Source organism: Chiloscyllium plagiosum, unplaced genomic scaffold (genome assembly GCF_037043375.1).
Source record: "Chiloscyllium plagiosum isolate Xiang-an unplaced genomic scaffold, Cpla_swu_hap1 HiC_scaffold_22, whole genome shotgun sequence".
NCBI lineage: Eukaryota > Metazoa > Chordata > Chondrichthyes > Orectolobiformes > Hemiscylliidae > Chiloscyllium > Chiloscyllium plagiosum.
In genome coordinates, this window is record NW_028270160.1 from 18889029 (window position 1) to 18906476 (window position 17448).

Below are 17448 nucleotides of genomic sequence, written 5' to 3' on the forward strand. Positions count from 1 at the left end.
AAACTCCTTTCACAGTCTACTCAGCTTACTCTAACTATTGTTGATAGAAAATTAGAGAGAAGTAAAATTTTGAGTAGGGTCTACAGATTTCATTGAGACGATAACTTTGCCACCTTATCTCTCCCATACCTGTCACTCTACACCCCTCCCCTTACCCGATTCTGCTCACACCATCTGTCACCCTGACCCCCACACTCAATCATGTTGTATACTTACCTTCTCTCCAAATGTTTCAAAGAGGCTTTAGGATATTTAAACCCTGTTTTCAGCAAGATTGTAAATGTAATTTTTGTAGCATTATTGCAGGAGAGTGGGAAATGCCCTGAGGTCATGTAATCTAATGAGTGACTTGGAAGGTGATAAAGGAAGAAAACAAAACTTTACATGTCCCTATGTCATATTGAAACCTCACCCACAAATGCTCTAACCCTGAGGCACCTATCACCTTGCCGCTGTCACCCTATACTCCTCACTTATTTGATAGCATATCCCCGTCATCCTTTTAATCTCACCAGATGAAACCACATCTGGTGCACATTGTGCAGCTTGGTCTCCACATTTAAAAAAAAATTCTTGAATTGTGATGAGAGGGTTTTCTTATGAGGAAAGGCTGAACAAATTGTGTATATATTCCTTGGCGTTTAGAAGAATGAGAGGCAACCTAGTTGAAATGCGCATGAATCTGAAAGAACTGGAGGGTGTGGATGCTGAGGGATTGCTTCGACTAGTTCAAGGAATCTAAAGTGCAGGGTCATAGTTTCAGGAAAGGGTTTAATCATTTTGGACTGAGATTTGAAATTTCTTCATTAAAAGGATTGTGAATGTTTGGGATTTTATATCCTCAACAGCTATGGAATCTCAGTCATTAGATACCTTTCAGGCCTTGGGAAATATATTTTCTACCTCTCAAGAATCAAGGATTCTGTGAAATGAGTGAGAACGTGGTGTGAGGATTAGCTTTTAAAGTATTGAATGGCAAAGCAGATTCCTTAAGGTCTACTTCTGGTTCTATTTGAGGTCAGTTAGTGAAAGTGGTTTGGAAACTAGATTAAATGACAATAAATAAGCAATCACAAATATTTAAAGAATTAATTCATTATTTGCAACAAATAAAGTGCTTGCCTTAAAGAACAAAATACTCCTGGGGAAAATGGATCAATTGTAGATAATAAATAAGAACATAGGAAATTGTAGGCCATTCAGCCCATTGAGCCTGTTTTACAATTCAACATGATCATGGCTTCAGTGCCTTTTACCTACATTACCCCCTTAACTGCACACAATTGATAATCAGAAATTTATCACCCTCTCCTTTTAACTACTGCATTTCCACAGCCTTTTGGGATAAAGAATCCCAAGTATTCTCCGAGTAAAAAACAATTCTCCTAATCTTGGTCATAAATCGTATCCCCTTTAATTAGAACTTATGCCACCTCCTTCTCAGCCAGGGGAAACATCTTAGCTGCATCTACCCCATCAATCAATTTAGTAAATTTGTAGGTTTCAGTGAGATCACTTCTCATTCTTCAGTACTCCAGAAAATTGAGGCGTGGTTTGGAAAATTTCTTTTCATTGGACAGTCCCATCATCCCAGGAACAAGTCTGATGAGCCTCAGTTGTATTCCCTCTCTAGCAAGAATATCCTTTCTGTGGTAAGGTGACCAAAACTGCACACTCCAGGTGCAGTCTAACCAAATTTCTCTGCAGTTGAAGCATGACTTCATTACTTTATTCAAGTCCTCTTACAATAAAGGCTAACATTGCACTAATCTTCCTAACAGCCTGCTGCAGCTAGATATTAGCCTTCAGTCAGTTATTGACAAGCACACCAAGGCCCCTTTGCACATCTATATTTTCCAACCTCATACTATTTAAGAGATGCTCTCCATATCTGTTCTTCTACCAACGTGGATAACCTCACACTTTCCACATTATATTCCATCTGTCACATTGTTGCCCAAATACAAAGCCTGCCCAAATCCTTCTGAAAATGTTTTACATTTTCCTTGCAACACGCGTTCCTACTTCCTTTGCACTATCTGCAAATTTGGAAATATTAAATTTGGTTCTCAACTCCAAATCATTGATGTATGTTATGAACAGCTGAGACTCCAAGTACTCATCCTTATGGTGTTCCACGAAATACAATCTACCAACTTGAGAATTATTCACTTATTCCTACTTTGTGCTTTCTGCCTCTTAGCTAACCATTAGTCCATGTCAGTATGTTTCCACCTGTACCATGTACTTTAATTTTACTAGCCAACTTCCTGTGAGAATCAAAAGCCTTCTGAAAGTCCAAATATAATGCATTCATCAACTCCCCTTTATCAATTTTGTTAGTAAAAAAAACTCCAACAAATTGTCGAATATAATTTTCCATTCATAATTCCACACTGACTACACCCGATCAGATCATGTTTATCCAAATATCCATTTACCATGCCCTTTATGATAGATTCTAGCATTTTCCCTGCTACTGTGTGAGGCTGACAGGTCAGCAGTCCACTGTTTTTTTCTCTTGCTTCCTTCTTAAATAGTGGGGTGACATTTGCAAGCTTCTAATCTGCAGGAATCATTCCAAAATCCATAGAATTCTGGAAGATAATTACCAATGCGTCAACTATCTCTACAGCCACCTCTTTCAACACTCTTGATGTTGAATATCAGGTCCTGGGAATGTATCACCTTTCAGCACCATTAATCTCTTCAGTATGATCTTCTTATACATACTCATTTCCACTAACCCCTCATTCTCCCTTGCCTCCTGGAGGTCTAGTCCTGGGAGATTGCTTGTATCTTCCTCAGTGAAAACAGGAACAACGTAATCATTTAACTTCTCTGCGATTTTGCAATTTCATATAGTAAATTTTCCTGACTTTACCTTTAATGGACCCATGTACCCACAACAAATGTTAACAACAATACCATATTAATGGAGGATGTTCATAATGTTGCAAAAAGGAAAATACAGAAAACCTGAGGACAGGGAGAATTCAGCTAAAGGTAATCAATTAATTATTTGATAAAGAGAATATGAGAGTATATTGGCAAGAAACTTAAAAGAAATTGTAAAAGCTTCCTAAGGTAGGTAAAAAGGAAGAGATTATTAAAAGTAAATATAAGTCACTTAGAGGTAATGACTATTAGGAATATTAGAATGGTAAATAAGAAAATAAAATAGACATTAAACAAATACTTTATGCAGCATATCTGTCTTTATGATAGAAGACACAAAACAATTCAGCAGTAATAGGAACCCACTGTTTGATGAAAATGAGGAACTAAGCAATAATATTAAAGGAAACGTACTGGAGAAATTAATAAGACCTAGATATCTACAGATCACTGGATCTGATGATCTTCACCCTACAGTTTTAAAATAGGTGGTGTTATGATCCAGTTGATGATACCACCAGACAAGTCAGATCCGAAAATGAAACTAGCTTCATAGATTATTTTTTGTTCAGTTAGTCATATGGAAACAAGATTAAACGATATGATTTTGCAGACATTGCAATGGTAACAACCTTGATACAATTATGGGTTGAGTATTGAGATCACACACAGTTTCTCAGTGGATCCTTGGTATCAATTCTAAAAAATCTTAGTGCTGCTGTGACCTTAACATTGTGATAGGATGGCCACTCACCATTTGAAATTATAGGTCTTGGTCCAACAGCTGACACATTTCTGGAATGGTGTCCTGAGACATTTTCAGTGTACAGCTGGAGAAAATGGTATTCGCTTGGAGGAAATGGCATTCAGAATGAAAGACTCTCAGCCTCTGTACCTGATCCACATTCTTTGGGAACGTTCCGTCATTTCTTCATATGGAGGTGTTCAGTAGCCATGACAGATGCCATTGGTCCTGAGCTTTCTGACACATTTCTTCCTTCTCAATTTCTCTGCGCCTTCATTGTACTGTGGCTGCAATGACGGTGATACCTGCTGTGGCTGGATCAATTGGTTACAGACACAATGAACCTACTTGGACCTTTAACATAATGGACCTTATTCTGATATATGTGGTATTAGACATGTACACAAATATAGCAGGAAATTATAAGTACTATAGGATAATATTAGAATCTCTACAGTACGGAAGCAGGCCCTTCAGCCCAACAAGTCCACACCGACCCTCTGAAGAGTAACCCACCCAGACCCATTTCCCTACCCTATCTTTACCCCTGACTAATGCACCTGACACTATGGGCAATTTAGAATGGCCAATTCACCTGACCTGTACATCTTTGGATTCTTGGGGGAAACCGTAGCACCCGGAGGAAACCTACACAGACACGGAGAGAATATGTAAACTCCACACAGACGATCACCCAAGGCAGGAATTGAACCTGGGTCCCTGGCGCTGTGAGGTAGCAGTGCTAACCACTGAGCCACCGTGCCACCCTACTTGAAGCAGTCTCTCTCCAACTGCCACCCCCCCGCCACCCCCAATATCAGTGAAGAAAGGCAGTATCGCATATCAGTACACTCATAAATACATAGCCCTGTGTACCTGTAAGACCTTGGATTGTCTTTCAGGTGACACAGAAAGGTCGCTGGAGATTACTTGTACTTCACAAAGATGAGTATGATCAATTTTTAATGACCAGTGACATGATCATGATTGCTTATGGCCATGATTTGTATTCGACAGAGTTGGTCATTGCGTACGGTTCACATGCAGGATTTTATGATTACAGGTGTCTTTTACCTGTATTGTCTAAGTGCCTGATTAATGCAATTGCCTCTTGAAGGACCTCACACCGCTGACAAATTGCTCCCTCAGTCAGAAAAAAGAACTGTGCCCATTTCTGGCTGCAGCCAATTTTTATTTCCATTGGTTTAAAGAGAGGCAAGACTGGCAATGTAATCTTCCAAATCTTAGATGTTTCGGGTGAGATAGGGTGGAGTATAAAAGTGGTAGGAGAGTTTTGTTATCGATTAGGGAGAATGTCACAGCTGTATCAAGGGAGGACACCTTGGAGGGCTCTTCCGGCAAGACCATATCAGTAGAGCTCAGGGATAGGAACTTTGAGATGTATTACAGGCCTTCCAGAAGATTATAGAAAAGTGTGAAGGATTTTTTGAGGCAATATGTAAATTGTCCAACAAAGGAAGATGCCGTACTCGAACTGGTATTGGGGACTGAGCCTAGTCGGTGATCAAATTTTACTGGAGGGTGTATTTCAGGAACAGTGACTATGTTCTGTAAGTTTTAAGTTACTTTTGGATAAGGGTAAGAGTAATCCCTGAATGAAAGTACTAAATTGAGGGAAAGCTAACTAGCGTATTATTGGGCAGGAACTGAGGAATGTAGATTGGGGCAGCTGTTTGAGGGTAAATCAACTCTGAAATGTGGGAATCCTTAAAGACCAGTTGACTAACAAACGTCAGAAGTCACCCAATACCAAGGTATAGTCCAGCAGGTTTATTAAAATCACAAGCTTTCGAAGCACTGCTCCTTCGTCACCAGTATACGTACATGTCCAATATTTTCAATGCGGTTCTCCAATCTTTAAATATGCTATCCATGATTCAACCTTAAAAATGTTTTCTGTACCTTTAAGCTATATAAATTAAAAATGCTCTTTGACATGTAGCAATATAGATTAAAAACTGCTGCTTCCTTAGCAATAAAGAGGGTAGAGCTATGTTCTTCAAGAGTTTATTACTTATATTACCAAATGCAAGGAACCAAAGTGACTAGGCTGTCTGTGTCTCAGCAACTTATTTTATTTTTAATTGAGGGATCCTTAGAAATGTATTTGTCTGAAAGAACTTGCATTATAATAAAAAATAACTAGTTTTGTATATTTGGTGGTTAATGCCCTATGTATAGATCTACACAACCCTCTGCACTCGTGGAAAGAGATGCTGTTTAAGGGTAACTAGCTTTCTCTCCATCCAAATTCTCTGTTGTCCAAAGCTATTGTCTAGTTGATCTTCGATTAGTTTCCCAAATATCGACCATCAAGAGATTGAATTATTTTGTAGATCATCGCTGCTGCTGTTGTGGTATGAGCTTGTTTCCAGAAGGGTGTTTTTAGCTGATGCAGTAATTGTTTTTTCTATTCATTCATGGGATATGGATGTTGTTGGCTGAGCCAAAATTTATCACTGCCCCTAGTTATCCTTTAGAATGTGTTGATAAGCTCTTTCGTGAACTGCTGCAGTACATGTGCTGTAGGCATATTCTTAATGTCTTCATGAAGAAAGTTCCAAGATTTTGATCCAGCGATACTGAGGGAATAACGATATATTTCTAAGTCTGGATGTGAGTGGCTTGGATGGTAATTTTCAGCTAGTGGAATCTTCATATATTTGCTTCTCATGACCTTCTAGATGGTAGTGGTCATGGGTTTGGAAGGTGCTATCTCAAAAGCTTTGGTGAATTCCTGTTGACTCTTGTAACATAAGGAACTGTACATGCATACCGTAGTATTGAAGAATCCAGCGACATTTATTGCAACTAATATATGTCAACATTACATTTCTCATATCAGGCATATCATATCTAGGCTAGTGTTACGGCAGTATTTACAATAAAGGATTATGCTTCCATAGAGTGTCGTGCTTCAAATGATCTGAGCTAAGCTGTAGTATTAGATCTTTATGTCCTCAAATCACATGCTGTGAAGTAGTGATGATATCGTGAGCATGTCTTTTATAGGAACACTAAATACTGAACATTAGACCGAACATAACATGACCCATCTAAGCTATCTGACAAAACAAAACTAGATAAATTGGGCATGAGCATGGAAGATGGAATACGATGTACAGAAATAAGCCATCATCTGATTTAGAAGTTTTATACTAAATTAAGCTGATGACCAGGGAAAATGCAGCAGGCTGAAAAATTCTGAGTGCAGTAGCATTGGACCTTAAAGTACAGATTTTATTTTACTAACCTGTAAGCTGACCTCTTCCTATCCACTGCCTTACTTCTTTCCACCTTAAGCCCATCCATCACTTTATCACTTTACCATAAAACATTTACCTCTGTAGCAGACTATTAGTTATCACAGCATTACCTCCCATTTCACTATTTGGATATGACTTAGCAGGAGCCATCTGCTTGTTAGCATTGTTTTCCAATGTGGAAAAAAAAGGTATGTTACAAAAAGGGACAGATGCAGTATGTTTGACAGGATTCTTTTACAAGGATGGAGCAAGTGGATGTTTACATTGACTCCATGTTTTGTGTTACATTTTACGTTTGTTAGTTTGTATGGGTTTAGCACCTTTGCTCAAATGATTCAAAATTCAACACTTGTCCCTTCTCAGGACATAGAACATCAAACAGTAGAGCACAGTACAGGCCCTTTGACCCTCGATGTTGTGCCTGCATTTTATCCTATTCTTATGGTCAAACTAACCTACATACCTTTCATTGTACTATCTTCCATGTCTTATCCAAGAGTCGCTTAAATATCCCTATTATCTGATGTACTACAACTGCCAGCAGTGCATTCCTAAAGTGATGTAGATATAATGTCAAAAGGCAGTCAGTTAAGTTGCCAAATGAAAGGTTGCTGTACAAAATGAACTCCGGGTGTTGGGATTGATATATTAGCATTGATACTGGAAGCAGGAGAGTTGGGATAAACGGGACATTTCTGGTTGGCAAACTATAACTAGAAAAGTGCTCCAGGGATCATTGTTGAGGCCACACCTATTGTAGTCTATACTAATGACCTGGATGAAGGGCCTGCGTATTATAACAAAGTTTGTAGGAAAATATGAGGTTGTTCACTTTGGCAAGAAGAATAAAATGACAGAATATTATATAAAGAAATGATACAACAGAATGCAGAGGGATCTAGGTGCTCTTGTATATGAATCGCAAAAAGTTAGCATGAAGCCACAGGAAGCAATTAATAAGGCAAATGGAATATTGGCTTTTATTGCTATGGGGTAGAGTATAGAAGTCAGGAAGCCTTGCTACAATAATGCAGAGCATTGATACCTCATAGGAATATAGTTCTAAAACTGACCTACTTTGGTGGAAATCTAACAATCTCTTTTGGAATGGTCTGTTCAGTTGCATGTCGGTCTGAAAACCAATCTCGTGCTGGGATGTGAACATACATTAAACATCTGCTTTGCCTGTACAGAGATGTGGACATTTTAGGCCAATTTTTGTTTTGGTCTTTACCAATGTGACATAAATTAAGCATCTAGCTCAGATTAGGCATGTTAATTCTGCCTACCATTTTAGAGTCTGCAGAGGCTATTTAACAGCACAATAGAATTTCTAAGTCACATGTTCATGGAACTTCAAGTGAAATGCGCTTAATTTATTTCCCTGTTCCCAGATGCTCTTGATGTGAGAACAGTGGATTCTAGCTCCTTCTCAGGCTGTAGTGGAACCAGCTAATATTGAACATAGAACATAGAAAGGTACAGCACAGAACAGGCCCTTTGGCCCATGATGTTGTGCCGAGATTTAATCCTAATGTAAAATATAGTAATTTAACCTACACACCCCTCAACTCACTGCTATCCATGTGCATGCCCAGCAGTCACTTAAATATCCCCATACCCTACCCATATCATGAGTGCAGACACGATATAATGTACAACACTCAGTAATATTTCTGAACATGCATCAATATACATAATTTCTACTCGTTGTTCCAACTAATGCTGAAATACAAGTATATTGCTTGACAAAGGTTTAGCCAGTGACGTAGTGGTAATATAACTGATCTAGTAATCCTGAGAACTACACCCATTGTCTGGATCGGAAGGTTCAAATCCTACCACAGCAATAAGGTGAAATTTGAATTCATTTAGAAAAATCTGGAATTAAGTGTAATGGTGACCATGTAACCATTGTGAATCTTTTTTTAAAAAAATCATCTGGTTCACTAATGCCTTTTAAGGAAGGAAATCTGGTGTACGTGTTTTGATAAATTAACCATGATGGTTGACTCTTAATTATCCCAATGAAGTGGCCCCAGCAAACTATTTAATTAAGGACAATAATGAACAGTGATGCCCACTAATGCCTCAGACTGCTTGGTAATCACAATTTGGTATTTTTTCCCACAGGTTCCCCAAACTTAAGACAGAAACCACCACCACGCAGAGAAACTAGCCTGGTATGTATGGATTTTGTTTTCCTATTGTATCAGCAGTGCACTCACTAAACCTTCCAAACCCACGATCTCTACCACCCAAAAGAACAAACATATCAGAACATTGTCACCTGCAAGTTCCCCTACAAGCTAGACATCATTCTGATTTGAAACTGTAATTACTAACCTTTCTCTGTTCTCTGGATGAAAATTTTGAAGTAAAAGCAGCTGGGTATCAATCCTTAGAATCATAGAGATATACAACACAGACACAGACCCTTTGGTCCCACTTGTCCATGCCGACCAGATATCCTAACCTAATCTAGTCGCATTTGCCAGCACTTGGCCCATATCCCTCTAAACCATTCCTATTCATATACCCATCCAGATGCCTTTTAAATGTTGTAATTGTACCAGCTTCCACCACTTCCTCTGGCAGCTCATTCCATACATGCACCACCCTCTGCATTAAAACGCTGCCCTTAGGTCCCTTTTAAATCTTTCCTCTCTCACCCTAAATCAATCCCTCCAGTTCTCAACTCCTTCAACCCAGGAAAATGACCTTGTCTATTTACCCTATCCATGCCCCTCATGATTTTATAGATCTCTATAAGGTCACACCCTCAGCTTCCGACACTCCAGGGAAAACAGCCCCAGCCTATTCAGCCTCTCTCTATAGCTCAAACCTTCCAACCCTGGCAACATCCTTGTAGACCTTTTCTGAACCCATTCAAGTTTCACAACATCCTTCCGATAGAAGGGAGACCAGAATTGCACACAATATTCCAAAAGTGGCCTAACCAATGTCCAACAGCCGCAACATGACCTCACAACTCCTACACTCAATGCTCTGACCAATAAAAGAAAGTATACCAAACACCTTCTTCACTATCCTATCTACCTGCGACTCCAGTTTCAAGAAACTATGAACCTGCACTTCAAGGTTTATTTGTTCAGCAACACTCCCGGACCCTACTATTAAGTGTGTAAGTCTTGCTCTGATTTGCCTTTCCAAAATACAGCACCTCACATTTATCTAAATTAATTTTCATCTGCCACATCTCAGCCCATGGGCCCATCTGATCAACATCCCGTTATATTCTGAGGTAACCTTCTTTGCTGTCCACTACACCTCCAATTTTGGTGTCATCTGCAAAATTAGTAACCATACCTCCTACGTTAACATCCAAATCACTTATATAAATGACAAAAAGCAGTGGACCCAACAATGATCCCTGTGGCACACCAGTGATCACAGGCTTCCAATCTGAAAAGCAACCCTCCACTACCACCTTCTGTCTTCTACCTTCAAGCCAGTTCTGTATCCACATGGCTTTCTGATATATTTTTCTGTGTGGTTTGCTGTTCACTAAAACCCTAACTTAAGTGACATTAGCAAGTTTTATATTGTGGTCGCTAAGCCCAAATCTTATATCCCAAGAACCAACACCACAAGAAGAGAGACCATGAGTAAACGTTTGGTATCTCTGGAAGTTAGGAGCTATAAGGGGTCTTGATGTAACTTTTCAATATATTCAGGGGAAATGATTGAGAAAAGGCCCACATTTATTTCCAGATGTGTCCAGTGGCTGTTTTGTGGTTCAAAGGTTATATCCAGGAGTGAAGTTAGTAAGCTTTTCACACAAAAGGTGGTAAAAATCTGCAACCTCCTTCTGTAAATAGCGATTATTAATCAATTATTAATTTTAAATCTGAAATTGATAGGCTTGACACAATGGTCTATTGGAGAGGTGTTATACCAATTTGGCAGGGCGATGAGGCACTGAGTAGATATAAAATCAGGAGCAAGGTCCAATCAGATATTGAAGGAATGCTAGGTCAGTCCAGTAGGCAGAGAAGACATGGGCATGAGAACACACATGACAACTCTGGAAAACTAAAGTGTCACTATTTTAATATGAGGAGCTTGACTGCTAAGGAGCAGATGAACTTAGAGAATATGATATTATTGCACTCACTGAGACATGACTGGAGAAATTGGCAGCTCAACATTCTAGGGTATAGAACTTTCAGGCGTAATGTGGGAGGGAGGCTTGCATCACTGATAAAGGCAACTATCATAGCAGTAGTGAGGGAGGATGTCCTACAAGGACCTTCAAATGACGGCATCTGAGTAGACCTGAGAAAAGCTGGGATCATACTGTCTCTGAAGGCAGATAGAGGAGCAAATATATAGGAAAATCACCTTAAAATGAGAGAGAAAAAGGGTTATAGTTTTTTTCTTATTCATGCTAGGCCAGCATTTGTTGCCCACCTTTGCACAGAGGGTATTTAAGCATCAACCACATTGCTGTGGGTCTGGAGTCATATGTAGTCCAGACAAAGGTAAAGACAACAGTTTCCTTCACAAAATAGCATTAGACTCTTAACTCCAGATTTTTATTAAATCCAAATTCCACCATCTGCCATGGCAGGATTTAAACCCAGGTCCTCCAGAACATTACCTGGGTCTCTGGATTAATGTTGAAACTTTATTGCTGGAACAGCACAGCAGGTCAGGCAGCATCCAGGGAACAGGAGATTCGACGTTTCGGGCACAGGCCCTTCTTCAGGAATGAGCAGAGAGTGTTCAGCAGGAGAAGATAAAAGGTAGGGAGGAGGGACTTGGAGGAGGGGCGTTGGAAATGTGATAGGTGGAAAGAGGTCAAGATGAGGGTGATAGGTCGGAGTAGGATGGAGGCGGAGAGGTCAAGAAGAAGACTGCAGGTCAGGAAGGCGGTGCCGGGCTGGAGGGATTCGGCTGAGACAAGGTGGGGGGAGGGGGGATGAAGAAACTGGTGAAGTCCAAGTTCATCCCCTGTGGTTGGAGGGTTCCCAGTCGGAAGATAAGACGCTCCTCCTCCGACCGTTGCGTTGTTGTGGTTTGGCGGTGGATGAGTCCAATGACCTGCATATCCTCGGTGGAGTGGGAGGGGGAGTTGAAATGCTGTGCTACAGGGTGGTTGGGTTGGTTCGTCCGGGTGGCCCAGAGGTGCTCTCTGAATCGCTCCGCAAGTAGGCGGCCTGTCTCCCCAATATAGAGGAGGCCACACCCTGTAGCACAGCATTTCAACTCCCCCTCCCACTCCACCGAGGATATGCAGGTCATTGGACTCATCCACCGCCAAACCACAACAACCAATTTGGTCGGAGGAGGAGCGTCTTATCTTCCGACTGGGAACCCTCCAACCACAGGGGATGAACTTGGACTTCACCAGTTTCTTCATCCCCCCTCCCCCCACCTTGTCTCAGCCGAATCCCTCCAGCCCGGCACCGCCTTCCTGACCTGCAGTCTTCTTCTTGACCTCTCCGCCTCCATCCTACTCCGACCTATCACCCTCACCTTGACCTCTTTCCACCTATCACATTTCCAACGCCCCTCCTCCAAGTCCCTCCTCCCTACCTTTTATCTTCTCCTGCTGAACACTCTCTGCTCATTCCTGAAGAAGGGCCTGTGCCCGAAACGTCGAATCTCCTGTTCCCTGGATGCTGCCTGACCTGCTGTGCTGTTCCAGCAATAAAGTTTCAACTTTGATCTCCAGCATCTGCAGACCTCACTTTCTCCTCTCTGGATTAATGGTCAAGTGATAATACCACAAGGCCATTTCCTCCACTATACTCGTAGAAGATCTTAACTTTGCTAACATTAACTGGGATTGCTTTAGTGCGAAAGGGGTTGAGTGAAATTTTTAAAGTACATCCAGGAGAGCTTTTTGTGTCAGTACATCGATAGTCCTACGAGAGACGGGGCAGTGTTTGACCTAATCCCAGGGAATGAAGCCAGTCAAGTGGTTAAAGTTTAAGTGGGTGAGCATTTTGGAAATAGTGACCATAACTCTACAAGCATTATAAAAAGAGATAAGGATTGTGCAGAAGTTAAATTCCTAAATTGGGCAAGGCTAATTTAAGGATCTGGCAAACATAAACTTGGAGTAGCAGGTAGGTCTACATTTGTAAAGTGGAAATCTTTTAAAAGTAGTACTGTGTTCCTCTAAGATTGAAGGGGAAGGGCAGAACATCCAGGGAACTCTCGTTGTCAAGGGATATTGAGAGTTTGGTAAAGAAAAAGAAGGAAACATATATCATGTACAGCTCATTAAAAAATAGGGGAGGCCCTTCAAAAGTATAGAAAGTTTAGGGTTGCTTAAAAAAGAAATTAGAAGGGCAAAGAGGGGCCACAAAATATCTTTGGCATATAGGATTAAGGAAAATCCCAAGGCTTTTCATGAGTAAGAGGAAAGAATGGGACTTATTAGAGACCAAAGGGGCAACGTTTACGTGGAGTCAGAGGACGTGGATGAAATCTTAATATTTCTTATCTGTATTCACAGAGGTGAAAGGCGTTGTAGCCAGGGATTTCCTTTGGGATGGTGAGCTTCAAGAACATGTTAAGATTATAAGGAGAGATGGTATATGTTTTAGTGGACATAAAGGTGCATTAATCCTCAGGGCAATGTATTCCAGGCTGCTAAGGAAGACAAGGGAGGAGATTGCTGGTGTCTGGCAGAGATACTTAATACTTTGCTGACTACTGGTGAAGTGCCAGAAAGCTGGAGGATGGCTTATGTCATTTATTTATTCAAGAGGGTAACAGGAGTGGCCAGGTAATTAGAGGTCAGTTAGTTTGACATCAATGGCAGGGACATTATTGGAAAAATTTCTGAGAGACACTTGGAAATCAAGCAGGGATAGTTAGCACAGATTTGTTTGGAGGTGATCCTGTCTGACTAATTTAATTGAGTTTTTTGAAAAGGTGACTAAATATATTGATGAGGATAGTGCAATTGATATAGTTTACGTGGACTTCATTAAGGCTTTTGAGAAGGTTCCAATGGAAGGTTGGTCCAAAGAGCCCATAGGATCCAAGGAAGGTTGAGGAATAAAGAGATCTTGGTGTACATGTCCATAGAGCCCTGAAGGTGTCAGCACAGGTAGACAAGGTAGTGAAGTCATATGGGATGCTTGCCTTCATTCACTGTGGAAAAAGTGGGGATTGCAGATGCTGAGTATGTGGTGCTGGAAAAGCACAACAGGTCAGGCAGCATACGAGGAGCAGAAGAATCGACGTTTCGAGCATAAGCCCTTCATCAGGAATGAGGATAATGGGCCGGGGAGGCTGAGGGATTGTTGGGAGGGGAGTGAGGTTGGGGGGAAGGTAGCTGAGAATACGATAGGTAGATGAAGGTGGAGGAGAAGGTGATAGATCGGAGAGGAGGGTGGAATGGATAGATGGGAAAAGTGATGGACTAGTCAAGAGGGCGGTGCCGAGTTGGAGGCTCAGGACTGGAATAATGTAGAGGGAGGAGAAATGAGGAAACTGGTGAAATGCACATTGAGTCATAGAGTCACAGAGATGTACAGCATGGAAACAGACCCTTCGGTCCAACCCGTCCATGCCGACCAGATATTCCAATGCAGTCTATCCCCACCTGTCAGCACCCAGCCCATATCCCTCCAAACCCTTCCTATTCATGTATCCATCCAAATGCCTCTTAAATGTTACAATTGTACCAGCCTCCACCACTTCCTCTGGCAGCTCATTCCATACTCGTACCACCCTCTGTGAAAGCGTTGCCCCTTAGGTCTCTTTTATATCTTTCCCCTCTCACCCTAAACCTATTCCCTCTAGTTCTGGACTCACCGACCTCAGGGAAAAGACTTTGTCTATTTACCCTATCTATGCCCTCATTATTTTGTAAACCTCTTTAACGTCACTCCTCAGCCTCCGACGCACGAGGGAAAACAGCCCAGCTTGTTCAGCCTCTCCCTATAGCTCAAATCCTCCAACCCTGGCAACATTCTTGTAAATCTTTTCTGAACCCTTTCAAGTTTCACAATATCTTTCCGATAGGAAGGAGACCAGAATTGCACGCAATATTCCAATAGTGGCCTAACCAATGTCCTGTATAGCCGCAACATGACCTCCCAAATCCTGTACTCAATACTCTGACCAGTAATAGAAAGCTTACCAAACGCCTTCTTCACTATTCTATCTACCTGCGAGTCCACTTTCAGGGAGCTATGAACCTGCACTCCAAGGTCTCTTTGTTCAGCAACACTCCCTAGGACCTTACCATTAAGTGTATAAGTCCTGCTAAGATTTGCTTTCCCAAAATGCAGCACCTCGCATTTATCTGAATTAAACTCCATCTGCCATTTCTCAGCCCATTGGCCCATTTGATCAAGATCCCGTTGTAATCTGAGGTAACCCTCTTCGCTGTCCACTACACCTCCAATTCTGGTGTCACCTGCAAATTTACTAACTGTACCTCTTATGCTCGCATCCAAATCATTTATGTAAATGATAAAAAGTAGAGGACCCAGCACCGATCCTTGTGGCACTCCACTGGTCACAGGCCTCCAGTCTGAAAAACAAGCCTCCACCACCACTCTCTGTCTTCTTCCTTTGAGCCAGTTCTGTATCCAAATGGCTAGTTCTCCCTGTATTCCATGAGATCTAACCTTGCTAATCAGTCTCCCATGGGGAACCTTGTTGAACGCCTTACTGAAGTCCAATTAGATCATATCTACCACTCTGCCCTCATCAATCCTCTTTGTTACTTCTTCAAAAAACTCAATCAAGTTTGTGAGACATGATTTCCCATACACAAAGCCATGTTGACTATTCCTAATCAGTCCTTGCCTTTCCAAATACATGTACATCCTGTCCGTCAGGATTCCCTCCAACAACTTGCCCACTACCGACGTCAGACTCACTGGTCTATAGTTCCTTGGCTTGTCCTTACCACCCTTCTTAAACAGTGGCACCACATTAGCCAACCTTCAGTCGTCCGGCACTTTACCTGTGACTTTGCAGGGTCCTAAGGTGGAGTATGAGGTATTCTTTCTCCAGGTGGTAAATATTTGGCGATGGAGGAGGTCCAGGACCTGCGTGTCCTTGGGGGAGTGGGGGGGGGAGTTGAAGTGTTCAGCCACGGGCCGGTGGGGTTGGCTGGTGGGGTGTGTCCCATAGATGTTCTCTGAAACAATCTGCAAGTTGGCGTCCTGTCTGCCTGGTGTAGAGGAGACCACATCGGATGCAAAGGATACAGTAGATAGCAGAGGTCCGTTGCAAGTCTGGGAGAGTGTGACCCTGAGCTGATGCAGGGCGGACTGCAGGTAGAATAGATGGCGCCGCATGGCTGCTAGCGTGGAGCGGAAGGATACATCTACTGTATCCGTTGTGTCTTTTGGTGAAGTTGAAAGATGTCCCAAGTGAGAAAATATCAGCACAAAGGGCACGCAGGGTTAGTGGTGTTGGGACTTGGAATTGGACGATAACACAGGCAGTGGCAGGGCTTGGTGAGAGATGGATGCAGTAGCAGAGATAGATTGAGTTTGAGAGATCGGAGAGAAAAGGTTATTTACTCTGGTTGAGTGGAGAATGTCATTGCCCTTCTTTGTACAGTGTTGCGCATTCTTCCAGATAGCTAAGAGTGAACCAATCGTGTGGCCATCTTGGACCAGATTGGCATGGCCTGGTGTCATAGCCTGTCTTGGTTGTGGAACAGGATGTCCTGCCTCTGCATGACCCCATCAGCCAGGATCTCCAGGTACAGATTTAGCAGGGATCTATGAGCAGTTTCTTGCTACATATTCAGTTTGAGAGTGCCTTTCCAGCAGTAAAATAAGTATTCAATAAATGGGAGCAAACAAATATAGAATGACTTTATCTTTTTTGTTTTTTTTGACAGGCTAAAGTACTAAATATTAACAATGGAAACAAGTGAGAATAAATTTTTAGTAGCAGAATAAACTGTAACAGATGTTTGACGACATTTTTTTTACGTGTGCTGCACATAGATTGAATAACAATAGTTGTGAAAATGCCAGGTTCATTTTAAGGCTTTTGCCAGTGTTCACTTTTTGTATTGCAATCTGTCCAGGGATTCCAGCTGCCCAAGCCTCCAGAGCCACCTGCTGTTGAAGTGGAGTACTACACCATTGCTGAATTCCAAACACACATTGCTGATGGGATCAGCTTTTGTGGAGGGCAAAAAGCTGAGGTACACAGCACGTTTAACAATCTCCAAAAAGGTTTTGGCACAGCAAAGCTTGATAATCATATACAAAATATTATCACCTTGTGGAAACCAATAAACTAACAGAATTTACCAATAAACTAATAAACAAATAAACAATAAACTAACAAAAGTAGATTTCACAGATTTATTAGCAGTCCAGTTGGAATATATAACACCAATTCCAGACACAAAATCCTTCAAAACTTTGAACTTCCTCAAACTGAATTCCAAATCCTTTTCTTCACAGCGTTAGGCACCAACTCATTCAAGTAGCTTTACTCTGTATATATTTTGCAGGTACAATTTCCATGAAAACACTTCTCCAGATTGCTTCT

At 41.5% G+C, this 17448-nt stretch overlaps 1 protein-coding gene across 4 annotated transcripts in view; it reads left to right on the forward strand.

Moving 5' to 3' along the window:
* The window catches only part of sh3pxd2aa (SH3 and PX domains 2Aa), a 322784-nt gene that overhangs the window by 291587 nt on the left and 13749 nt on the right, over positions 1-17448 (forward strand). For all 4 annotated transcript variants that reach the window (XM_043712866.2, XM_087998826.1, XM_087998827.1 and 1 more), the window contains 2 exons: positions 9064-9113; positions 16976-17095. In XM_043712866.2, coding sequence (XP_043568801.2) covers positions 9064-9113; positions 16976-17095 — 170 coding nt within the window. The remainder of the gene's footprint in view (positions 1-9063; positions 9114-16975; positions 17096-17448) is intronic.